Raw genomic sequence first — 26,063 nt, forward strand, 5'->3', positions numbered from 1 at the left:
CCCCATACCAGGCTGAGTGCTTCCCTGTCGATCTGGTCATAGTTACGCTCAGCTGAGTTCAATGAGCGTGACGCAAAAGCTATCGGCCGCTCCGAGCCATCAGGGAATCTATGCGATAATACCGCTCCTACGCCGTAAGGGGATGCATTGCACGCCAGTCTGATTGGCAGTGATGGGTTGTAATGAGCCAAAACATCTGTGGTAGGTAAAATTTTGGAGTCCTTTATTAAGGAGACAGTAACAGGACATTTGGATAATCATAATTTAATAGAACAAAGTCAGCATGGTTTTATGAAGGGGAAGTGATGTTTGACAAATTTGCTGGAGTTCTTTGAGGAAGTAACATATAGGGTGGATAAAGGGGAACCAGTGGACGTAGTGTATTTAGACTTCCAAAAGGCATTTGACAAGGTGCCTCACAAAAGATTATTGCTTAAGATAAAAAATCACGGGATTGGGGGTAATATTCTGGCATGGATAGAGGATTGGCTATCTAACAGAAGGCAGAGAGTTGGGATAAATAGTTCATTCTCAGACTGGCAATCAGTAACTAGTGGTGTTCCGCAGGGGTCAGTGCTGGGTCCCCAACTCTTTACTATCTATATTAACGATTTGGAGGAGGGGACTGAGTGTAACATATCAAAGTTTGCAGACGATACTAAGATGGGAGGGAAAGTAGTGAGTGAGGAGGACATAAAAAACCTGCAAGGGGACATCGACAAGCTAAGTAAGTGGGCAGAGATTTGGCAGATGGAATACAATACTGGAAAGTGTGAGGTTATGCACTTTGACAGGAAAAATCATAGAGCAAGTTATTATCTTAATGGCAAGAAACTGGAAAGTACTGAAGTACAAAGGGATCTGGGGGTCCTGGTGCACGAAACTCAAAAGGTTAGTATGCAGGTGCAGCAAGTGATTAAGAAGGCCAATGGAATGTTGGCTTTCATTGCTAGGGGGATAAAATATAAAAATAGGGAGGTATTGCTTCAGTTGTACAAGGTATTGGTGAGACCGCACCTGGAATACTGCGTCCATACTTAAGAAAGGACATACTTGCTCTCGAGTCAGTACAAAGAAGGTTCACTCGGTTAATCCCGGGGATGAGGGGATGGACATATGAGGAGAGGTTGAGTAGATTGGGACTCTACTCATTGGAGTTCAGAAGAATGAGAGGCGATCTTATTGAAACATGTAAGATTGTGAAGGGGTTGGATCGGGTGGATGCGGGGAAGATGTTCCCGATGATGGGTGAAACGAGAACTAGGGGGCATAGTCTTAGAATAAGGGGCTGCTCTTTCAAAACTGAGATGAGGAGGAACTACTTCACTCAGAGGGTGGTAGGTCCATGGAATATGCTGCCCCAAAAAGCTGTAGAAGCTACATCATTACATAAATTTAAAACAGAAATACACAGTTTCCTAGAAGTAAAGGGAACTAAGGGTTACGGGGAGCGGGCAGGAATTTGGACATGATTCTAGGTTCGGATCGGTCATGGCCCTGTGGGTAGCGGAGTGGGCCCAGGGGCCGTGTAGCCTGATCCTGCTCCTATTTCGTGTGTCTAACTCTGTTAGATTCAGGAGATGGTTCTGTGATAGAGGATTGGCGGTTAGGATCAGATCAGCCATAATTTTATTGAATGGCGGAGCAGGCTCGAGGGGCCGATTGGCCTACTCCTGCTCCTATTTCTTATGTTCTTATGTAAAACTTCCTTGGACGTGATCAAGCCTTTGCATTTATGGAAGGAACGTTTACAGCCTTCGCTCCATTTCCAAATTACTCCCATTTGTAGCAGTTCGTTAAGAGGGTGCAGAACAGTTGACAAGTTCGGTAAAAATTTATGATAGTAATTTATCAATCCCAGGAACGACCTTAATTGTGAGACATTTTCAGGTGCTGGGGCTTTTATGACCGCTTCAATTTTTTCAGGTGACTTATGCAACCCTTCTTCGTTAATTATGTGGCCACAATATGATATTTGTTTCTGGAAAAATTCGCACTTGGGGCGATTTGCTCGTAGGCCCCGTTCTCTCAGCCTAGTGAGCACCTGCTCCAAATTGGCAAGGTGCTCGTTGTCGTTTTCTCCTGTTACAAGGATGTCGTCTAGGTAGCGTTGAGTCCCCGGAATCCCTTGCAGGACTTGCTCCATAGCTCTTTGCCAGATAGCTGGAGCTGATGCTACCCCGAAAACCAGTCGATTGTACTGGTACAGGCCTTTGTGTGTGCTTATCGTGAGATACTTTTTAGAGGCCTCCTCAACCTCCATCTGTAGATATGCCTGTGCCAAGTCAATTTTGGTAAAACGTTTCCCTCCGGATAGTGAGGCGAAAATATCTTCTATCCTTGGAAGAGGATACTGTACCGTGTGAAGGACTGGGTTTACAGTCACCTTGAAGTCCCCGCAGATGCAATTTTTTCTCTGTTCTTCAGATTTATCATTATTCAACGTTTTCTTCATGACCGGGACGATGGGTGTTGCCCACTCGCTCCAATCTATCTTGGATAACACGCCTGCCTTTTCCAAATTCTCCAGCTCTGCCTCGACTGCTGGACGAATTGCGTATGGCACCGGCCTTGCCTTAAAAAACTTGGGAATTGCCGCATCTTCCACTTTTATTGAGGCGGTGATGCCTTTCAAGGTTCCTAGTTCCTGTTGAAACACTTCTTTGGCGTTGGCCAAGATGTCTTTTAATCGTTCAGGTATGACGTCATCATCATTTTTTTTCTTACTGATCACCGTCAGTGCCTGAATGGAGCGCCAGTCTAAACGTATCTTCCTGATCCATTCACGTCCCAGCAGCGGTGGACCACCATCTTGCAGAACGTATAAATACAACTTCTGTATTTCCTTGCCGTTGTATACAACAGGCACCCTTATTTTCCCTCTGGGGTATACTTTCTGCCCCGTATATGTTTTCAAGATAATGGATATGTCTTTCAAAGGTATATGCGGAAATAGCCGCTCGTAATCCCGTCGACTTATGACGGTCAGAGCTGATCCTGTATCGAGCTCCATTTTAACTGGGGACCCCACTATCGTGAGGGTAACCCAAATGGTCTGGTAATCTTCTTTGGCAATTACATTATGTAATTTGAGACAGCTTAGTCTCTTGTTTCCGGAGTCGCTATCGCTCTTCTGGTCTTCGGAGCTACTGTCCGTTATCATTTGTACCTTTCTGTACTTTTCCTTATTGATTTTTTTTCTGTCAGTGGATTTTTTTTTTCCAGATCGGCATACACGTGCAATGTGTCCCATCTTTCCGCATTGCCTGCATGCTTTGTCCTTGAACCAGCAGTCCCTCTGGTCATGGGTGGATCTGCCGCAGCGATAACATCTCTCGAAACCCTGTGTCATTTCATGGGTGCCGAAGTCCTGTGGCTTTTGCTGTATCTCTGCAGCTCCTCTTGCTGCTGCTTCGTATGATACAGCCACACTGAAAGCCTTGTCCAGTGTTAAATCTTTCTCAGAAAGTAGCGTTTTCTGTGTTCCTTCACTTAGGAGGCCGCAGACGAATTTGTCTCGAAGAGAATCTGCCAGTCCTGTCCCGAATTGGCAGGGCTTTGACAGCTTCCTTAATTCGGTGAGGCAATCAGCGTTACTTTCATTCTTGTGCTGATTCCTCCTGAAGAATTTGAATCGTTCCGCTATCAGCAGTGGTGTTGAGTTTAAGTGCTCCTGTAGGGTATCAACAGTCTCCTTAAAATTCTTGTCCATCGGTTTGGCTGGAGTGATTAAGTTTCGTAACAGCCCGTATGTCCTTGTGCCCATTAGATTTAGAAGTACCGATGCCTTTTTATCATCCTCTATTTCATTCGCTGTGCAATGTACCTCCACTCTTTCCACATATGTGGTCCAATCCTCCACATCACTATCGAAAGCAGTAATATTGCCAGTCTTAGGCATCCTGAAAAAAAATGGCGCCTCCCGCGCTTTCCTTTCTTCCCTGCCAAGAAAAAATGGCGCCTCCCGCGCTTTCCCACCGCTGCCACTGCTGACAACGCTGTTCTCCGCGGTTTTTATTTATACAGATATTTTTAATAGTTGGAGACTCATTCCCGTTGGACTCTCTGGGACTTTTCCCTCCCTCTGCTTGGTCCGAACGCCGACCTGCTTTGCAGCGCTGGCCGTCTCCCGAGTGCTCCACCCTCCGTCTCTGTTTGCCTCCGCCTTCGCTGCTCGGCCCCGCTGCAGAGCCAGCCGATCGAGCCCCAGCCCGCCGACCAGGAAGGATTATTGCAGTACCTGCCACCAGCCCGGCTAGCTGGTGAAACCACAGTTTTTCTTTTTTTTTTCTTCGACTATCGTCTGAGGAATCGATCTCCTTGAGGTGCTGCCGAATTGCAGGTAAGTCCGTTTCCAATTCGTCGCCACTGTTGTATCCGTGTGTTAATGGAGACACGGAATGCAGGAGTTGGTTTAACAGGTGTTTACTGAACAAAGTCTGGAGGTGAACTAAAAGATACAAGACACTATACAGGCTTATATAGCCCGAGTGGCCACTACCGGCATTACAGTACACAGGGGCTCTTCAAGGCACATACACCACAGTTCTCCTTAGGGCAGGGAAGGCCAAGAGGAGATTTGATAGAGGTGTTTAAAATCATGAAGGGTTCAGATAGAGTAAATAAAGAGAAATGGTTTCCAGTGGCTGAAGGGTCGATAACCAGAGGACACAGATTTAAGGTGATTGGCAAAAGAACCAGAGGTGGCATGAAAATGTTTTTACGCAGCGAGTGGTTAGAATTTGGAATGCACTGCCTGATAGATTCAATAGTAGCTTTCAAAATGGAATTGAATAACTACTTGAAGGAGAAAAAATTGCAAGGATACGTGGAAAGAGCGGAGAAATGAGACTAACTGGATTGCTCCTCGAAAGAGCCGGCGCAGACTCGATGGGCCGAATGGCCTCCTTCTGTGCTGTACTATTTTATGATCTTATGATAATAGCAGATTGTAATTCAACTGTGAACAGTGCTACAGTTCATTACAAGTTCAAAATGAAAGTAATTCATGCGCAGTGCAAATAATGTTCATTATATTCAGGCAGCATTAGTATTGGAGAAATATTGATGTACAGTGCCATAATTGAGCCCAGCAGCCATTAAACATGAAAAGAAAGTAAGAACTTCTATTCATATACAGGGCCTTTCCTGACCTCAGGACATCCCAAAGCGCTTTTTCAGTCAATGAAGTACTTTTGAAGTGTAGGCACTGTTGTAACATAAGAAATGTGATAGCCAATTTGTGCACAGCAAGATCCCACAAACATCAATGTGATAATGACCAGATCATCTGTTTTTAGCGATGTTGGTTAAGAGATAACTATTGGCCAGGACACCAGAGAGAACTTGTGCCTTGGGCATCTTTTACATCCACCTGAGAGGGCAGACAGGGGCCTCGGTTTAACATCTCCTTAAGCCACCACCTCTCGGCATCTCTGACAGTGCAGCGCTCCCTCAGTACTGCGCTGGAGTGCTAGCCTAGATTTTGTACTTAGGCTTCTGGAGTGGGAATTGAACCCACAAACCTGACTCAGCGGTGAGAGTGCTACCATTGAGCCACTGCTGACACCGATGGTGGGGGGAAAATGCTTCAACTGCACATGAAAAGAGACACTTAATAGCCTTCCATGCACCAAATGTAATTTGTTTATCTAGGCCAAGTGGGAGCTAACTTAGCTTGCTGATTGCTCAGCTGGTAAACGCCCATGCCATTAGCTGATCCCAGCCAGAGGAGCAGCTGAACACTACAATTGACCTCCTTCTAAGAGGAGGAGATGAGAGACTCCGGATTCTTGCTCCTTGATCAATATCCAGTCAGCCTTCCTGCTGGAAAGTACACGAGTAGACGTTGAGTGAGGCACAGCATCAGGTTTGGCAGTGAAGCCCTCCGTGGTAGAATAGTCCATGACACTTGTCGAGGCTTACACAGAAAAAGTGGCCAACAGAGTCAGATGTCACAAAGCTGCCCAGCAAGGAGACACTGCTGGGCAGTGGAACCATGCCCCAGCAAGAGTCAAGAGAGGAAGGGAAGGGAGTGGGGGGAGAAAGAGTAAACTTGCAAAAGAAAAATGACTTCAAATATTAACTAATGACCCAAAAATCTACAGGTACAGCGACAATAACCTGAGCACTAGTGCTCCGTAAGTAATGTTGGTGCTTCACTTAAGTAGTAAGATTAACGAGGTGGAAAGAGGAATCTGAAGGGTTGAACAGCAAGAGAACTGTTCAGGGGCTTTTCTTATTATAGTCCTTACAATTTAATGACATTTTATGTTGAATTGAGCACAAGATTTCTTTAATTCACAATGAAGATGCCAATGTAACAGCATATATGAAAAGAAAGTGCAGACTGCTTCTCTGCCCATAATGTCACGGTTGGCTGAGTCTCCTTATTAGGCTTTTTAGTTTTGTTCACCTATCAGCCCTGTGCTCGCTGGCCTACATTGGCTCCCAGTCTAGCAACGCTTTGAATTTAAAATTCTCATCCTTGTTTTCAAATTTCTCCATGTCCTCGCCCCTCCCTATCGCTGTAACTTCCTCCAGCCCAACAATCCTCCGAGGTCTCTGCGCTCCTATTCTGGCCTCTTGCCAATTTCCTTCGGCCGTGCCTTCAGCTTTCTCAGCCTGAAGCTCTGGAATTCCCAGGGATTGTTCTCCTTCAAGCAGGAAAGGTAAGGTAGAGGTTCAATGGAGGTGTTCAAAATTATGAGGGGTTTTGATAGAATAGATGGGGAGAAACTGTTTCCACTGGCAGGAGGGTTGGTAACCAGAGGACACAGATTTAAGATATTTGGCAAAAGAAGCAGAGGGGTGATGAGGAGAGATTTCTTTATGTAGCGAGTTGTTATGGTCTCGAATGTGCTACGTGAAAGAGTCATGGAAGCAGATTCAATAGTAACTTTCAAAAAGGAACTGGAAATATCTTTGAAAAGGATAATTTTGCAGAGCTATGGGGTAAGAGCAGGGGAGTGCAACTAATTGGATAGCTCTATCAAAGAGCCGGCACAGGCATGATGGGCCGAATGGCCTCCTTCTGTGTTTTAAGATTCTATGGCCTAGAAATGCGTTGCGGGCAGTATAGGATCAGCCGCCCGTTATATGCAAGAACTGAATATCAGGCGGCCGATCCGATACTGCCCGCTTTACATCACCGCCCGAGTCGAATTTCTAGGCCTCTGATTCTAACATGTGGATTGGCCTTCGGGTAGGATAGTGGAGGCGAAAACCCTGGAATCATTTAAGAAACAGTTGGATGGTGTGATGCAGTGGATGGGGCGGGGTGGGATGCAGCAGGGGGGCTGTAAGTTCTTTTTGATGGATGGGCTGAATGGCCTTCCTCATCTGTAGGTTGTGATGATTTGGGCTGGGAGCAGGGCACTGAATCTAATTTCGTTCACTGCAAAGGAATTAATGACAATGACTTGTGGTCAAGCCAGGCACCTCCAAATAATGATAAATAGGTGCTACATAGTGGGACCAAATGTAGGCTGGGTTGGGAGGAGCAGTAGGAAGTGGCAAATATGGAATCACAATTTAAAAATATATATTGCCTACTACAGCTATTTTCTCAGAAACAAATCTGCAGGCGTTTGCAATAAGCAGGATGTTAGTGTCACATTAGTCCCCTGTGTTTTCATGTGTTTTTTATATATCAGAATGCTTCATAAGGTAATGGGAACATGTAAATATGAGGTTTTGAGCTACAACAATCCCTGCGGCAGACTTGTAAGTGAACTGTTTGTGTTCTCAAGGGCAGTGATCGTCTTTCGTATCACACCATTGCAATAATTAGCACTTATTGACCAAAATAGAGGTTTAGGACTCGGCTCATTACAAACTCAACAGAGCCCTAGCTGCCCGAGGCACATCATGCATCTTGAAGCATAAGTAATTTGTAGCCCAGTGTGTATAATCCTCCACAGTGTAATGAAGGGATATGGGCTATCCTTTTCTGGCTTCTGTTGAATTTGCTTCATAACTGCCCAATACCTTCTTCTTCTTGGGCAGTCCCTCGGAACCGAGGATGACTTGCTTCCACACTAAAAATGAGTTCTCAGGTGACTGATGAGTCTAATGCGGAACCTACAGTCTCTGTCACAGGTGGGGCAGACGGTGGGGTTGTAAGGGTTGGGGGCTTCTCTAAACTGGTTTAAAGTAATTTTCCTGGTCTTGCAGCCTTTGCCTGCACCTAGACCAATTCCAATGAAACCAATTTTAAAACAGCGGTTCCGAATCGCTACCCCTCCTTTAGTTCTGAGCGGAGGAACTTATAATTAATGATATTAAAACGGAACAAGTGGTTTGGACGAGAGAAAAAAATCAAGTTTTATTACCTAAATAAACTACAATCAAAAGAATAAACTATACCACACGAACACAGTAATTACAGTAAAACTATATAACGGGGTTGCAGACGGCAAAAACGAGGGATACAATGGCTACAATGTTATTTAAACAATCTTAGCAATTCCCTCAAATCACCACCCCAAACTCCTGCTAGGTTGCCTTGTTGAGGAGTCAGAACACCCTGCTCACCTGTGGTCCAGCGAAGTAAGAGAGAGAGATAGCTTCTCAGCAGCTATGTTTATACCTGGTCAGGTCCTGCCATTCTGCCTTGCAAGGGCTGTGTGCAAAATTCCCCGCCCAAAGGGTCCAATGCACAAGAGAAAGCTGATTGGCCAACTCAAAGTGGTTAGACTGGGTTAATGTGTCTTCCGGAGCTCCCTGGGCTGAAACAAAAGAAAATGCAACAGCCCTATTGTCCAGTGCTGGGTGATTGAAAACCCATTCAATTCTTAAACGTTTCCCATTTAAGGTACAAAAGTCTCTTCTGCAGTTTAGATGTATCCACTCGATATACAAACAAATGCTAATAGCATTCAATTGCTTTGTAAACAAAGCATTGTCCTTTGTCTTTGGCCATGTGGTGACAGCCATTTTTATCCCTGGAAATTTAAAAGCACAATGCCCAGGGATTCTTTAATCAAAAAAATTGATCTTCAGAACTGTAAATTATTGCAAATTCTTACAGGGTGCTTGGGTTGACGTGTGCTCCTTCCGTTGTTTGCGCTTGGCTTTCACACAGAATCACAGAAACCCCACAGTGCAGATAGAGGCCATTTCGGCCCATCGAGCCTGCACCGACACATATCCCACCCGACCCCCGTAACCCCTACACCAACACGTATCCCACTCTATCCCCGTAACCCCACGTATTTAATCCCCCTAACACTAAGGGTCAATTTATCATAGCCAATCAACCAAACCCGCACATCTTTGGACTGTGGGAGGAAACCGGAGCACCCGGAGGAAACCCACGCAAACACGGGGAGAATGTGCAAACTCCACACAGACAGTCACCCGAGGCCAGATTCGAACCCGGGTCCCTGGCGCTGTGAGGCAACAGTGCTAACCACTATGCCACCGTGCTGCCCTTTCGCTTGCTCCCGGTGAAGAGACTCAAGGTGTTCGCCGCCTTCCCGGATTCTTCTCCTTCACTTTGTGCGGTCTTGGGCTAGGGATTCCCAGGTGTTGGTGGGGATGTTGCACATTTTCAAGGAGGCTTTGAGGGTGTCCTTGAAGTGTTTCCTCTGCCTACCTGGGGCTCTCTTGCCGTGTCAGAGCTCCGAGTAGAGCGCTTGTTTTGGGAGTCTCGTATCGGGCATGCGGACGATGTGGCCCGTCCATCGGAGCTGATTGAGTGTGGTCAGAGCTTCGATGCTGGGGATGTTGGCCTGAGCGAGAACACTGACGTTTGTGCGCCTATCCTGATAATGGATTTGCAGGATCTTGCGGAGGCAGCGTTAGTGGTACCTCTCCAGTGCTTTGAGGTGCCTGCTGTACACGGTCCATGTCTCTGAAGCATACAGGAGGGCGGGTATCACTACTGCTCTGTAGACCATGAGCTTGGTGCTGGGTTTGAGGTCCTGGTCTTCAAACACTCTCTTCCTCAGGCGACTGAAGGCTGCACTGGCACACTGAAGGCGGTGTTGGACTTCGTCATCGACATCTGCCCTTGTTGACAGTAGGCTCCCGAGGTATGGAAAGTGGTCCACGTTGTCCAAGGCCTCGTCATGGATTTTGATAATCGGGGAGCAGTACTGTGTGGCGGGGGCAGGTTGGTAGAGGCCCAATACCACTCAGCCTCTCGTCACATCTTTCTCCACCCAGTTGTCAAGCTTGTCTCAGGAATTCTTCCTCCCCCCACCCTGTCCCCCATCCCCTGTCTCCCAGATTACAAATGAATCATCACATATCAGTGAGGCCCGGTAACCATGGAACCCAACATCCAAGCTTAAGAAGACATTGTCAAGAGTGAAGGCCAATTCAAACAAATGGATAGAATTATTGAAAAAGAGCAACAGAAGACGAAACATGAAATAAGGATATATGTGTGTATATATATACATATATAAATAGGGCTGGCCATTAAGGCCGGATTTGAAGAAAAAATGGCTGCTGACTTGCTCCCGCCCACTTCCGGTGCGGAACGTGACGGCCACCATATTGGGTAAGCTGGCAACGCTGCTGTTGCCTGCGTGCGCCGCAAGCATTTTAATTACCAGGAGCGTGATGTCAATCAGTATGCAACGCCGAATTGATGCATGCTCGGCGATTTTGGATGTAGCCGCTTCTCTTACTGCCCTCTCCAAAGTATGCCCATGCGTGCAGCCGTCAACAGCGCATAGAGCTGGGAGAAAGTGGCGGTGAGCTATAAACTTACTTATAGTATTGTAAACAATCTGTACAATTCACATTTACCGTGCTACTTTTAAATAAGTTACACCCAAATAACTGACTTCAATTGTCTTTCAGTTTATTGCAAAAATTATTCACTATGATCCAGAGCGAGCTGGCTTTTTTTTTCGCTGTTGCTTATTTTTTTTGTTGATCTTTTCATCAAGATCCAGTTTACATCAAGAAAATACTGATGAACCCACTAAACAAAGAAATATTAAGATTTATAGAGGGTTTCCTTTTGTTCTTATTGAAAATCTTAACTTCTCAACTAGCCCCATGTCTCATAAAGACGGGAAATAGCAATTTGTATTGTCTGGGGAATTGGGAGGAGCTGGGAGGGTGTAACTGTTAATAAGGTGACTGCCCGAGAACGACGCACTGATCCTTTAGACCTGACCTTCGGCTTCCTGCTGATGTTACTGGCAGAAAGAGTGTGTTGCATGGGAGCTTCTGCGCTGCGCTCATTTAAATCAGCAGGCAGCACTGAAACACCTGACTTCTTTTTGTGGGTGGCCGTTAAACTTGGCTTGCGGGGGCATCGCCCGTTTTCGGGCTTAATCGAATTTCTAGGCCATAGAGTTTAAAATCTAGAAATATGATGAAAAGACATTTCACTTCAACAAAGCTAATGTCGAGCTTACACATGAAAGGCATAAATCATTGTCACTACTGAGGAATACTAATGAAGAAACTTGCGTTTATATAGCGTCTTATCTCATCAAAACATCTCAAAATACTTCACACGTAATAAATCACTTTTGAAGTGCAATGACTAGATCAGTATGGCAGCAATTTCACACACAGCATACCCAGCCAATAGTCGTGAGATAAATCATCAGTCAGATTTTTTTGATGGTTGAGATGGGAAATGTTGGCCAGGATACCAGGAAAAGTCTTCACTGTTCAGCCGAACCAATGGATCTGGTGTCAGTTTAACAGCTCGTCTGAAAGCCGTCACTTCCAACAGTGCAGCGCTCCCTCAGTACTGTCAGCCGAGATTGTGAGCTTATAACCACAACCTCCTGACCTAGAGGCGAGAATATGTCCAACTAAGATCCGCTGACACAAACTAATATCAGATGAACTTCCAATGTGTCTCCATTACCTCATTGGGACCACATGCAATATTCACTCTGAAATACTCGGCTTGCAAGTCTTGATGGGAGGGAGAGGAGAGAATCACCAATGCCCTGAATGGAAAAGTTGTCTCTTTATTTTGCTCCTGCATTAAATCAACTCGCTAACTTGAGAATTTGGACTTGTTCTGCCATGTAAACATAGAGTGGATTCAATGCATGCCAGGGCATAGTGAATTCATGGAATGCATTGGGTTCTGGGACATTGGAGACCTGTGGAGAAAGTCTTTGTGCTGTGGGGCTTCCCTTCTTGGGATTTTTTCCAAATTGTTTTCTTTATATATATTTGGCACTTTCTCAATGCCAATCTCCTGAAGGTGCTTGCTGACTCTTGCTGGCAGAGCATTTCTTGGGGCCAGCAGCCCGCCAACATCTCTGTCAGCATGTCGTTTAACCAACTAGGGCATCTGCTCCTGCCCTCGCCCGATAGTCCTTACATGTGCACTATCCAGCAGGGGTCAATGAAAGAGAAAGAAAGACTGACTTGCATTTATATAGCGCCTTTCATGACCACCGGACATCTCAAAGCGCTTTACAGTCAATTAAGTACTTTTGAAGTGGGGTCACTGTTGTAACGTGGGAAATGCGGCAGCCAATTTGCACAGCAAGCTCCCACAAACAGCAATGTGATAATGACCAGATAATCTGTTTTTGTTATGTTGGTTGAGGGAGAAATATTCGCCAGGACACCGGGGATAACTGCCCATCTCTTCTTCAAAATAGTGCCATGGGATCTTTTACGTCCACATGAGAAAGCAGATGGGGCCTTGGTTTAACGTCTCATCTGAAAGACGGCGCCTCCAACAGTGCAGCACTCTCTCTGCACTGCATTGGAGTGTCAGCCTGGCTTTATGTGCTCAAGCCCCTGGTAGTGGGACTTGAACCCACAACCTTCTGACTCAGAGGTGAGTGTGCTATCAACTGAGCCACAGCTGAGATGAATGAACCCTTGCTGATTTATTTCCTCCCCAAGCCCACAGCTTATATTGGAAAATGATACTGACCCCTCTGAGAATAACCAAGTCGGCACAGATCAACAACAACAACTTGCATTTATATAGCGCCTTCAGCTTAATAAAACATCCCAAGGCGCTTCACAGGAGCTTTATCAGATGAAAATTGACACCAAGCCAAAGAAGGACACATTAGGACAGGTGAGCAAAAACTTGGTTAAAGAGGTAGGTTTGGAGGAGCATCTTAAGGAGGAGAGGTAGAGAGGTGGAGAGGTTTAGGGAGGGATTCCAGAGCTTAGGCACTAGACAGCTGAAGACAGATCAAGAATTGATACTGGAACCTTCTTCATCTTTACAGGTGGCGCATTTATCCATTGAGCAAGGTGACCAGGGCAACTGCCTCTGAATTGAATTCCATTTTCTTCCATCACATACAGCCCTTTCCACCCACACCGCGGAGCAGTAATTAAGGGGACAAACACAAAATGTTAGCGCAATTATACTTATTAAAAAAAAATAAGAGAGATTCGATGGAGCTGGAGAATTACCCTCCCCACCCACTCGGCTAATAGTTCAGAGAGAATAATGAGAAACTGGAGTCAAATTGACAGGGCGGAGGGGGTGGGAGGGGGAGAGGATGGATCAGAGCCTGACAGAAATGCTGTTTAAAATTGAGAGAATCCCAGTTAATTGAATGCAGACCGTTATTGCACCTCTGAACAGGACAGTCCCGGGGGACCCAGTTGCTGGAAGTGGAGAATATTAGCAAACAGCACAAATAAAGATACAGTCTGGGACTATGATGTTCGCTACTCCGATGAACATGCAGAAAAGATATTCAGTCATTTAAATAAGATAAACTCTTGGGAAACCTGTTTTGAATTGCAGTGCCTTCTACACATGACTTATCGCAAATTCCTCATGAGTAATAGAAACTGAATAATAGGAAACGAGAGGTGAAAAATTGAGGTAAATTCAAAACTAATCTGCGGAAACAATATTTCATCGAGCGACTAGTCAACCTATGGAACAGGCTCTCTCGGGAGATGGTGAAAGCAGTTAGTATTGATTCATTCAAATGGAAATTAGATTTCTTTCAGAAAATAGCATTTTAGGATATGAGTAATTTGATCCATGACGTGGTAAGTGTAGCATTCTTGGGAAAACAGGTGACTTTGGATCGATGGTTCCCAAAGCTCTCCACCACTGGTGGTTTTCCTTGCATCATGTCTGGGTCTGTTGTAGACTAATTAATAGGGATTGATTGCTGTGATTGGTCAACAACTCCATTATTGTATCAGGTGATGACCAGGATGGTAGAAGGTGAACGAAATGGACCTCCGTCTTTTTTTTGTTTAGCAATTCCTATATTCTTATGATCATCTCACGCTGGTTATATTCCTCATTGTGTCTTTCATAGCAAGACATTCATTTGCTTTCTTCTTAAAGTAGCTAATCAGCATAATAATTAATTTTGATGGGATTTTATTCCATATTGCAAGGTGGGCTAAAAATATGAAAGCAATGGTAACAGTGTAGTGTACGTTCTCTTGGACATTAGATGGAATGAAGGGATTACAGTTCTTATAAAGAGATATGTCAGGAGTTAAGACTTCTGTCACTGGAGCTGAGAAGGTTAAAGGGTCAACCTTTAGGGTCAATTGATAGTGGTTTTCAAGATTATGAAGGGTTACTGTTGTGTCTCAAGGAGTTTTATACCCTTACCTATATAACAATTAAGAAGGACTCCGGGGTGGAGAGTTTAAGTTAACGGCCATTTTATTTACAATGTGCTTCTTCACTCAATGCACTACATTTCCCATAATGCATTGCAAATCACCACTACGGTATCCCATGTGGGACAATTCTAATACACATTCAAAATACACAACATATAAATAGGATGTCCCCCTTAAAATAGGATGTCCACAAAACAGAATAACTGAAAATGACTATAACTTTGGAAGAGAGGGTAGACTGCCTCTACATTCCGCTAACCCTGGGGATTATTCTGCCCCATGCACACAGGTTAGCACTAAATGTAACTAAGGCGCTCTGGAGGCTGCCTTTCTCTTTGGGGGTAACGCCTAGTCTCAGGAGCAGGCTCTGGCTGGCTCTCCCGTGACCCTGCAGGCGTGGTTTCCTCCCTCGATGGCACAAGAGTGGATGGTGCCACTGTCTCAGGGTCGGACGACCAGTCCCTGCTGGAGCCCCCAGCAGGTCCTTGATCCTCTGTTTCTTGGGTTACCTGTGGCGACTGTCTTGGCAGTAACTGGTCTACATGCCGTCTCCATGTTCGGTCGTCTCCGGTGCGGACTCGGTATGAAACGGGGCCCGTCTTTTGAATGACCGTAGCCGGGACCCACCACTCCGGGGTGGTGTAGTTACGCGCGAGGACTTTGCCCCCCACCACAAAGTGTCATTCTTTGGACCTCTGAGCTCATCTGCTGACTTGATCCTGCTGATTGGCATGCACCACTGCTTCTGTGGACGTTGGCCTCAGCAGGTCAAGGCGTGTCCGTAGCTGCCTTCCCATGAGTAGGTAAGCAGGAGATGCTCCAGTCGTAGCATGAGGCGTGTTTCGGTATTTCAGCAAGAAAGCATTTAGGCGCTGCTTTAGAGGAGCATCACTTCTTGCCGCTTTCAACGCGTGTTTGCGTTCTGACAAATCTCTCCGCCAATCCATTCGTGGATGGATGATAAGGCGCGGAGAACGTGTGCTGGATTCCATTGCTCTTGAGGAACTCCTCCATCTCCTGGGATGTGAACTGTGTTCCATTGTCGGTTACGATCTGCTCCGGCAGACCAAATCGCCCGAACATCTCTCTCAGAGTCTCGATGGTTTTCTCCGTAGTGGTAGTGGACATTACTGCAACCTCCGGCCATTTGGAATGGGAGTCCACCGCGACCAGGAACATCGCTCCTTCCACTGGTCCCGCGAAGTCCAGATGGATCCGTTGCCACGGTGTCGCCGGCCATTCCCATGGATGCAGTGGCGCTGATCTTGGCATATCCCTGGTTGTCTCACATGATGGGCATGATTTCGCTTCAACTTCAATTTCATGATCCTGACCGGGCCACCAGAAGTAGCTTCGTGCCAGCTCCTTCATCCGGACAATACCACAATGTCCTGAGTGCAGCTCATTGAGGACATGTTTCCGCAGCTTTGGTGGTATGATCACTCGCATGCCCCAAAGGAGGCATCCTGATGTGACAGACAACTCCTTCCCTCTTGACAGGTAAGGTAGGAGCTCAGGTGGTGTGTCTGACACCCGTGATCCATCTCCTCGCATCACCTGATCCAGCACCTTGGATAGCGTAGGGTCCACTCTGGTCTCTTTCTTGACCTGCCGGGCCATGACAGGGGCATTGCTCACCATGTCAAAGTAGAAAATCTTCTGCTCACAGCCTTCAGAGGGCACAGGCAGCGGAAGTCTGGACAATCCGTCCGCATTGCCATGTGCTGCTGACCTCCGGTATTTGATGTTGTAATTGTGAGCGCTTAACATCAGCGCCCAGCACTGCATCCTGCACGCTGTCAGGGAGGGTATTCCTGTGTGTGGACCAAAGATCGATGTCAGAGGACGATGATCCGTCAGCAAGGTGAATTTCCTTCCGAACAAGTAGTGATGGAACTTTTTGATTCCAAAGATGATGCCCAAAGCCTCTTTTTCGATCTGTGGGTATTTCACCTCCGCCTTGCTCAGGGACCTTGACGCGAATGCAATTGCTTCTCTTCGCCTGAGGGAAAGATGTGGGACACGACCGCGCCGACGCCATAAGGCGACGCGTCACAGGCCAGCTGAATCTGCAACGACGGGTCAAAGTGCGTCAACACTCTGGGGTCAGTCAAAGCTGCTTTGGCTTTCTTGAATGCAGCTTCGCACTCCTTCATCCACGCCCAGGCCTTACCCTGACACAGCAACTCATGTAATGGCTTCAACAGTGATGCCAGCTGTGGAATAAACTTTCCGTAATAGTTCAGGAGACCTAAGAATGACCGCAGCTGGCCGACATTTGTAGGTGCAGGAGCGTCGGCAATGGCTTTCACTTTCGACGGTGCTGTGTGTAGGCCGTCCGCGTCGATGACATGGCCTAGGTACTCCACTGATGGCTTGAAAAATTCGCATTTGTCCTTGCGAACGCGTAAGCCATATTCTTCAAGTCTTCCCAGTGTCTTCGTCGGGTTCTGCAGATGCTCGTTGTCATCCTTTCCTGTGACAAGGATATCGTCGAGTTAACATTGTACCCCTGGAATGCCGCTTAAGATCTGGTCCATAGCCCGCTGAAACAATGCTGGTGCTGACGTTATACCAAAGGGTAGGCGGCAGTACCTGTAGAGGCCCTTGTGGGTGGTGATGGTGAGGTACTTCTGTGAGTCCTCTTCTACATGCATCTGCAAGTAGGCTTGGCATAGATCAATCTTGCTAAACTTCTGACCGCCTGCTAGACCCGCGAAAAGATCTTCAATGATGGGGAGGGGGTACTGTTCAGCTGAGAGCACAGGATTCACTGTTACTTTGAAATCTCCACATAAGCGAACCGCGCCATCACTCTTCATCACTGGTACCACGGGCGTGGCCCACTCACTGCGAAACCGGCACCAGGACCTCTATCTTGACCAGACGCTCCAGGTCAGCCTCCACCTTTGGTCTGAGGGCATAGGGAATGTTCCTGGCCTTCAGGAATCGTGGCTGGCTGTCAGGCTTCACCTTGAGTTTGACCGTAATCCCCTTCATACTCCCCAATTCTCCGTCAAAGACAGTCGCATGCTTTGTCAACATTGCCGCTAGCCCCGCCTCTTCGACTGACACCGCATTCACTGTTTTCCAATCCAGATGAATTTTCTCCAACCATGGCCTGCCCATCAGGGATGGATCGTCACCCTTGACCACGTAAACTGGCAGCATCACGGTTTGTCCATTAAGCTCCACCTTGACCTCCATCTTACCCAGCATTGGGACTGTTTCCCCAGTGTAGGTCTTTAAGATGAGCTTGGCCGGCATCAGTGATAGGTGGTTCAGTTTTTCTTTTGAATAGCTTCTCTGAAATCAAGGAGACAGCGGCCCCCGTATCCAGCTCCATTTTGACCGGTATTCCCTCTAGTAGTGGAGTGACTCCATAGCCTGATGAGCCTCCATTCACCGTTAACACATGGAGATTCCGCTCCCCATCAGAGTCTGCGTCACTGTCTTCCTGTTCTTGTTTCACCATGTGTAGGTTTTTCTTTTTAGAACGCCAGTTGGATGTGTTTCCTTGTTTGTTTTTGTGTGTCTCTGTGTAGGATTGTTTGCTTTGCCCTTTACACACACGTTCAGTGTGTCCTTTCTTTTCACATTTCCGACAGGTCAGGTCTTTACACCAGCAGTCAGATGGCTGATGACCTGACCTTCCACATCTGTAACACTCTCTGGCGCCCCTTGCATGCTTATCCGGTGTAGCTGCTACCCTGTGCACTCTTGTTGCAGCCCCCAACAGCTGTGCATCTTTAGCTGCTAACTCCATAGACACAGCGAGCTCCACTGCTGATTTAAGCGTCAGCTTGTCAGTCGTGAGCAAGAGCTTCTGTGTTGCTTCACATCTTAATCCACACACAAACCTATCACGGACAGTGTCATTTAGAGTTTCACCAAACTCACAATGCTCAGTTAGCTTCTTTAGCACTGCAACATATTCGGCTATGGACTCACCCTCCCCTTGCTTTCGTTTGTGAAACCTGAACCTCTCGGCAATCAGCAGCGGCTTGGGTGTGAAATGTGTTTCCAAAACTTCCACAATCTGATCATATGTCTTAGCGCCGGGCTTATCCGGGTGCATCAAACTCCGTAACAAGCCAAATGTTTTTGCTCCGATCACACTGAGGAACATCGCCACTTTCATGTCGTCTTTAATGCCATTTGCAGTCACGAAAAATCCAAAACGCTCTGTATAAGCACTCCATTGCTCCGCTGTTTCATCAAATGGTCCAAACGCTCCGGTTAGCATAGCCATTTTGTTTTCTTTTTTTTTCTTTACAGTCCTTTTCCTCCACTTTTTATTTTATTTTTACAGTCCTTTTCCTCCACTTTGTTTCGCTGTATCGTTACTCTCCCCCTTCTTATTTGTGTAACACACGAACCGCCACCTTTACGAGGCGATTGCATCAGCACTAAACTGCGGGCGCGCCATTAAGAAAAGACAGGAACTTCTTACTTTAAACATCGCCGATTCCAGTGCAAAGTGATGCGCAAGTCCGTCGTCCTTGTCGCCAGTTTTGTTGTGTCTGAAGGGGTTTTATACCCTTACCTATATAACAATTAAGAAGGACTCCGGGGTGGAGAGTTTAGTTAACAGCCATTTTATTTACAATGTGCTTCTTCACTCAATGCACTACATTTCCCATAGTGCATTGCAAATCACCACTACAGTATCCCATGTGGGACAATTCTAATACACATTCAAAGTACACAACAGTTACGATAAGGCGAATAGTGATAGATTGTTTCCACTGCTCAATGAGACGGAAATGACGGCACAAATTTAAGATAATCACATAAAGGGCAGGTAGGAAAATATTCCATTGCACAGAAGGTAGTTGGAGTGTGGAATTCTCTGCCACAGGCTGTTGGTGAAGCAGAGCCCATCAGCTCTTGTAAAAGCGAGTTAGATAGTTGCTTAGTTGCTTAAAAAAGAGAAATATTAAAGATTAAGGGGAGGAAACAGGAGAGTGGGATTATACGGGGGAGTTGTGGAGAAACATACACGCACAGATTTGATGGGCTGAATGGCCTGCTTTTGTGCTGGAATATTGCATCTCCGACAAACAATTTCTTACAATCTCTAATCTTGTTGGAGCTTTGACAGTTTTGTACTTGTCCCTGAGTGCAATCACAGTTTCGCTTAGATGCTCGACTTTTATCCACATTATCAGTGACTTCAAAGTCCCCCCTTGGTCTCCTCTCCTGCGGTTAGTAGCAATGCAGCCCAGGAGCCTTTATTTACATTTTGTCTCTTGGCATCATTCTTGTCTCCAGCACTCAATAGCGGTCTACAAATTGTGTAGGGAGGCAGTGGTTTCCCTCTATCTGCCCCTCTAATATATCAGTGCCCCTTTACATTACTGTTCTGTGAGTGTGCCTATTCACATCGAGCGCAGTGTATGTGACACAAAAAGCTTTAGCGGTACTTTGCGTGTGCGAATCAAGTATGTGCGCAGTCAAAACAAAACAACATTGGCAGTCTGGTCGGGACCTTCCTGGATGTCAGGAGATGGTCAGCAATGCCTAAAGTGCGTGATGACCTGTAAATTTGGGTGGAGAGCTTCGCCTCCCCGTGTTCAGATGCAGACCGATGGATCTGATGCCAAGTGCCGACAGTGGGAGCTGTTCATCCATCAGATTTGTTTGGAGGAACCAAGCTAAGCCCCCGCCCCCTTCCCCCAATTCCAGGAGCATTTTCATGTTTCACCTGAGGCAATGGGCACTACAGGGTCCTCTTCAATGGCGTTCTTCATGTTGGAGGCACAAGGGAACAGAAGAAAGAAAAGAGTCCTCCTTATCAAACTGGGAGAAAAAGGATGTTGCTGTCCTCAATTACATTTATTTTTACTTAACAGTAAATCACTAATGGACTTTACTGGGAAATCAAAGATCACCAAGGCAGCTTCATGCATTCCTCCAGAGAATGGCCTATTACCTAAGGCTTGTAAAAAAAAAAGAAAGAACTTGCATTTATATAGCGCCTTTCGTGACCTCAGGATGTCCCAAAGTATTTCTCAGCCAATTAAGTACTTTTGAAGTGTAGTCACTGTTGTAATGTAGGAAACATGACAGTCCATTTGCGCACTGCATGGTCCCAGAAAACAGCAACGTGATGATGACCAGACCATCTGTTTTAGTGATTGGTTGAGGGATAAATATTGACCAGTTCACTGGGGAGAACACGCCTGCTCTTTTCAAAATAGTGCCATGGGATCTTATACGTCCACCCATGAGGGCAGACGGAGCCTCAGTTTACCATCTCAGCAGCAGAAAGACTGCACCTCTGACAGTGCAGCACTCCCTCAGTACTGCACTGGAGTGTCGGCCTAGATTATATGTTCATGCCTCTGTATTAACCAACTATTGTTGCTGGCCCTTTGTATTAGGCTGTATCTCTTTGCAATGCCTGCTCATTTCCCTTATATAACAGGGGTGCTGCTGATGGAAGATCCAAAAACCAGAGCTCGGTTTGTCCGCAGGCAGCTTCGGCTGTGCCGATGAATGTAAATGGCTGTGCCGATGAATGTGAATGGCTGCGGCATTGCACACTCCGTATCGCCATCATCATTCTCCCCAGTCCTTGGGCATGCAACTCAAACGCTCCGGAAAACAGAAACCACCCTGGCGATTTGTACACCGTCGCTGCTCAGGTTGTGACCTGTGACCTCCCTTTGTGTGCTCCCGGGGGCCCCTGTAGGAGATCAAAGAGCAACAGGCTGGAGTTTTCCCCACCTCCGACGGCTGCTATCAAATCCCGCGAAAGGCCACGTCGGAAGTTTGCCTCCTTTGTGCCAATGTGCCAACTGCAATGACGGTGCTTCTTCTGCTGAGAGCACACCATCAATATTGGAGTGCCCTTTGACTGAGGAAATCACCGCACATCAATCTTCTGCACTCGGACTTCACTTCACGAGTTGTTGCCTGCCGAGCCATTATGCCTTCACCTGCTGTGGCTCATTAGTAACGTCTTGCTTTTGTTTCCTTACTGCACACTCAAGTTGTGTCCTCCTGCTGTGTCTTCTGTGCAAAGGCAGCTTCGGAAGATCAATTTGTCTTATCATCCTGCTGTCTACCCCATGCCAAGACTGACTCAGAGCCTCTTTGTCTCTGCTTAGTAACTAGTGAAGTTATCAAAAGAATTAACATCAGATATACTTATTAATGCACATTTTAAGTCTTTCTGCTAGACGGCCTTAAATTAAATCACTAAATGACAGGGCCCCTCACATAGAAGATACAGAGCTACAGGAAGGATAAATCTATTTTTTGTTCCTCATTAACTTCAGTTCCATTTAATGAAGATATAATTGGGCCAGTTTTATGAATGAACACTATTGGCTATCAGTGCAGTGTGCACCATCTACAAGATGCACTGCAGCAACTCGCCAAGGCTTCTTCAGCGGCGCCTCCCAAACCCGCGACCTCTTCCACCTAGAAGGACAAAGTCAGCAGGCGCATGGGAACACCACCACCTCCAAGTTCCCCTCCAAGTCGCACACCATTCTGACTTAGAGATATATCACCGTTCCTTCATCGTCACTGGATCAAAATCCTGGAACTCCCTCCCTAACAGCGCTGTGGGAGTACCTTCACCACACGGACTGCAGTGGTTCAAGATGGCGGCTCACCACCACCTTCTCAAGGGCAACTAGAGAGCCTTGCCAGCGAAGCCCACATCCCAAGAATGAATATAAAAAATTGGTTTCCACATTTCTCCATCCTCCCCCAGTGTTATCCCCTCCCGTCCTGAAGATGCTGATTCTTGCTGGCTGCAGTTCTGGGAGGGGGACAAGCAGTCCTCTGATACTTCACTCAAGTGCCCATTCTTCACGTGCAACCCCAGAGAGTGAGTGTTAGCAGCCTATTCAACTGTGGAGGCAGTGCAGCCAAGCACAATCCTCTGCTAATGTGATGTCCACAACCCTGCACTTTCAAGCAGAGGTTGCTGGACTGCAAAATCAGAAGCAAGAACCTGGGCTAACCTCCGGCCTGCGGATATCGAGACCAGTTATAGTGTTCCCACTCTAGTTGACACAGGACAATCCAGGGCAGAACCTAGGACCTTCTTCATCAGAAGAACTTCTGCAATTTAACTCTTTATAGTGTGGGACACAACAACAGACAAATGTTTGGTGAAGGGTCGATCAGTAAGTAGTACTCGCTGGGACTGGACCCATCGGCACTCCAGGACAGATGTAGGACTGTGAAGAGTAGAACATGTGCAGTAATAACAGCTGCCAGCTGGGGCACTGGCCACATATACCAGCTGAGTCAGCTCTCTTTTGGCTTCAAAGCTTTATTGACAGGTGTTCCAACATCTCCCACTCTCCCAAGGCACCTCTGAGTTAACACAGTCACTAATTTGGAATGCCCGCCTGCTCTGAATGACTTTTGTTTCTACAAAACAAAACTGCTTGGCATTCCCTGTGACATCTTAGTTTTGAGGCCTCCAATTTCTGTTCTGCTGTTTCGAATTCCCTTCTGAATGCAATCTTTGCCTTGCCTCATGGCTTTGTTACAATCGCTGTGTTGTTTGCTCTTCAAAGTGTCCTGTACCTTCTGATTAAATCGCACGCCATAGGCCTCGAGATGCTCCTCTCAGCCCCTAACTGGACGCGACAGCATGTTCTCTCAGTCGCCTCCTGGGAATCACTTGGTAATTGTGCAGTGGGGCTGGGAGATTTCACAAGACATTGCAATGCCTGCTGCAACTTTCAAATTTACCAAAATTAAGATGCTCGTGATCGAGGGACTGTGTTCTCCAACTTTGTAAGATTGGGATGCGTATTTCAGGCACGATGAGAATATTTCAGCACCATTCCTGATGATTTTTATGCAGCGTTTCCAGAACAGTTCTAAATTTAAAGTGCGAGTTACATGGGTGCTGATTGTTTTTCACATTAATCGCTACTTGTGTTAAAGATTCATTTTCAGCTTCCCAGATGGATTTGGTGGGCAAGTGCCCTGCTCGGTGTGGTACAAAGCGATACCAACCTGCTTTGATCCTTGTCTGCATTGATTTTAGCTGATCTCAGCTTGTATATTGGGTGGGGTGCTACAGTTGGCCTCAGCAGCCCTGGGTTGGAGATGGGGTGGGGAGTGGGGGAAAGGCTAGATTTTCAACTTGCTCTGGAGATAAAACTGGCATTGCGGATTGACTGCCCATTGTAGAAACTGCCCGGTTTTCATTTCCATGAGATGAATTTCCAGATAATCTGTTTTAGTGATGCTGGTTGAGGGATAAATACTAGTCAGAGCATGAGGAGAACTCCCCTGCTCTTCTTCGAATAGTGCCATGGGATCTTTTATGCCCACCTGAGAGGGCAGATGGGGCCTCGGTTTAACGTCTCATCCAAAAGCTGACACCTCGACAGTGCAGCACTCCCTCAGAGTGTCAGCCTAGATTATGTGCTCTGGTCTCTGGAGTGGAGTCAAAGGGTCTGACCCATGTGCGAAACGAGTTTGCCAATCTCATTCCAGTTAATGAGCATGGCCCCACAGCACTAAACTGCCTCTAATCTGCCACTTCAGAGGAGGGCAAATGCTGCAGCAGCTTAAACAACTGGTACCCAGCATCTTGAACGTGAACAGCAACCTCAAGATACCTAGTGGCAGCTCCATTTCTTCAATGCTGTGGATCATTAGGTTCTGGGAATGGATTGGGTCAACTCTGGCCTTGTACTGCTGAACAACTTGGGTGCCCTGTACAAAGGCCCTTAGAATGGCTCCTCCCACTGCTCTGGTGCGGTGACCGTGAGGCGGAGATGGGGAGGAAACCGAGGTAGATCGGGCAGTAGAGAAAGCCCCACTTCCTTTAAACATGCAGCAGGGCAGGCAATGGCCAGGGGAAAATACAAATGGCCTTGATCTTCTCCCTTGGGACTGTCCAAAAACAGACAGTAAAAACAGAGGGAAATGCTCTCCAGGAAGTAAAAACAGATCATCCGGGATCCCTGATCTTGGTCATTACCCAGTTGACCCTCTCTTCTCGTAACCAACATTCTAAAGTCATTTTAAACTCAACCAGAAAATATGAGTTTCTATTAGCTTCTTCTGTTTTTCCCAAAGAGAAAAAAATTCAAGGACGAGAAAGCACAGATTAAAGTTAGGGTGGGGTAAACTGGGCGGTAATCTAGCAAAACAGATCGCCCACCCAGTTATAGAGCCCGCCTGGGTGTGGGGAGAGAGGAGAGGGCGGTTCTTATCGGACTCTGCATTTTCTCACATGGAGTTATTTCACCCTGCTTTGAAGAAAGAAAAAGTACCATAGAGTCGGCATTAGCTCCATTGTGATCACATCAAAGGATTTGGCTTTTAAAGACCCTCTGGAACTGCTGGGATACTTGTAGAAATAAAGAAAGGAATGAAATAAAGAGATAGAACGAGAACTTGCATTTATATAATGTCTTTCATGGCTAATTCTCTTGATGTTTCTCCATTACAGAGTAACTTTGTGGCATGCATGACTGCAATACTCAAGCAGATGGATAACCAGCACTACGCCTGTTATCTGGAATCCTTCCATACAAACCAAGAATTGGTGGTGAGTAAGACTTTTCTGTTATTGATGAGTTAAACTGTCACGTGACCTTGGTGCACTAATCCATTTGATATTGCTGCTTTGAACTTTTTTTTTGTTAAGGAAAGCCATCTTTACTTTAAAATGTTATTTTTGAAGCACTGGTTTATTTGGGGGGAGGGAATTCGTGTCGGACTTCTTATTTTCTCCTGTGGTTCTGTCACCCTGAGGTGAAAGCAGGAAAAGTAGCGTGGAGTCAGTGTTGGCTTCATTATGATCACTGTGACCACATCAAAGGATGTGGCTTTTGAAGGCCCTCTGTTGTCAGGAGCTGCCAGTGTTTGTTATCTAAAAATAAAAAAAATAATTCATTGTGTGACAGAGTTGCTGCTAAGGAAGCATTTGAGTTTTACGCAGGGTTTTTGGTGAAGCGGACACTTTGTGTGGTCTTTGACCCAGCTGTGTGCATCATCCGTGCAATCCTAATGCAACCGAGGGCTCAAAAGGTGAATTCTTTGAAAGCCCAAGCACGTTAACCAGTGCTGGACTTCACATAGGGAGAATCTGCCATTTGCTAGTACCCTGTACAAGAAACTGCCAACGTTAAAAGCTAGTATCAGACGGGCTCTAACTTTTTCATTACACCATAGCGTGTGCGGTGCCCAGTCAGCTTCGCCTCTGATTGTCCCTTGAGTGGTTCGAATCGCTCCCACACCCCTGGGTTCTAGACACCGGACTTAGGTACAGACGGCGATGCAGAAAATCGAGTAGACAAGTGGTTTGGTATAAGAAAACCAAGATTTTATTAAAAGCAGAATACAACAATCTTATGAAAAATTACTTGTATGAAAATTACAGGCATGAACAATTATTATACTTATATGGGAATGGGGAACACACGGCACATCGAGGGAAAAACAAGCAACTACATTAACAATCCCCTTATCCTTATCCCACCCCCTATACCTAACTAGAT

General features: G+C 46.3%; 1 protein-coding gene across 1 annotated transcript in view; it reads left to right on the plus strand.

Moving 5' to 3' along the window:
- The window catches only part of LOC147113790 (dedicator of cytokinesis protein 2-like), a 611,919-nt gene that overhangs the window by 550,756 nt on the left and 35,100 nt on the right, over positions 1-26,063 (plus strand). Inside the window, exon 28 of the mRNA XM_085996164.1 lies at positions 25,013-25,111. Coding sequence (XP_085852290.1) covers positions 25,013-25,111 — 99 coding nt within the window. The remainder of the gene's footprint in view (positions 1-25,012; positions 25,112-26,063) is intronic.

This window comes from Somniosus microcephalus, chromosome 8 (genome assembly GCF_052327205.1).
Source record: "Somniosus microcephalus isolate GS21.2 chromosome 8, FLI_Smic_1.0, whole genome shotgun sequence".
In the NCBI taxonomy this organism is placed as follows: Eukaryota; Metazoa; Chordata; class Chondrichthyes; order Squaliformes; family Somniosidae; genus Somniosus; species Somniosus microcephalus.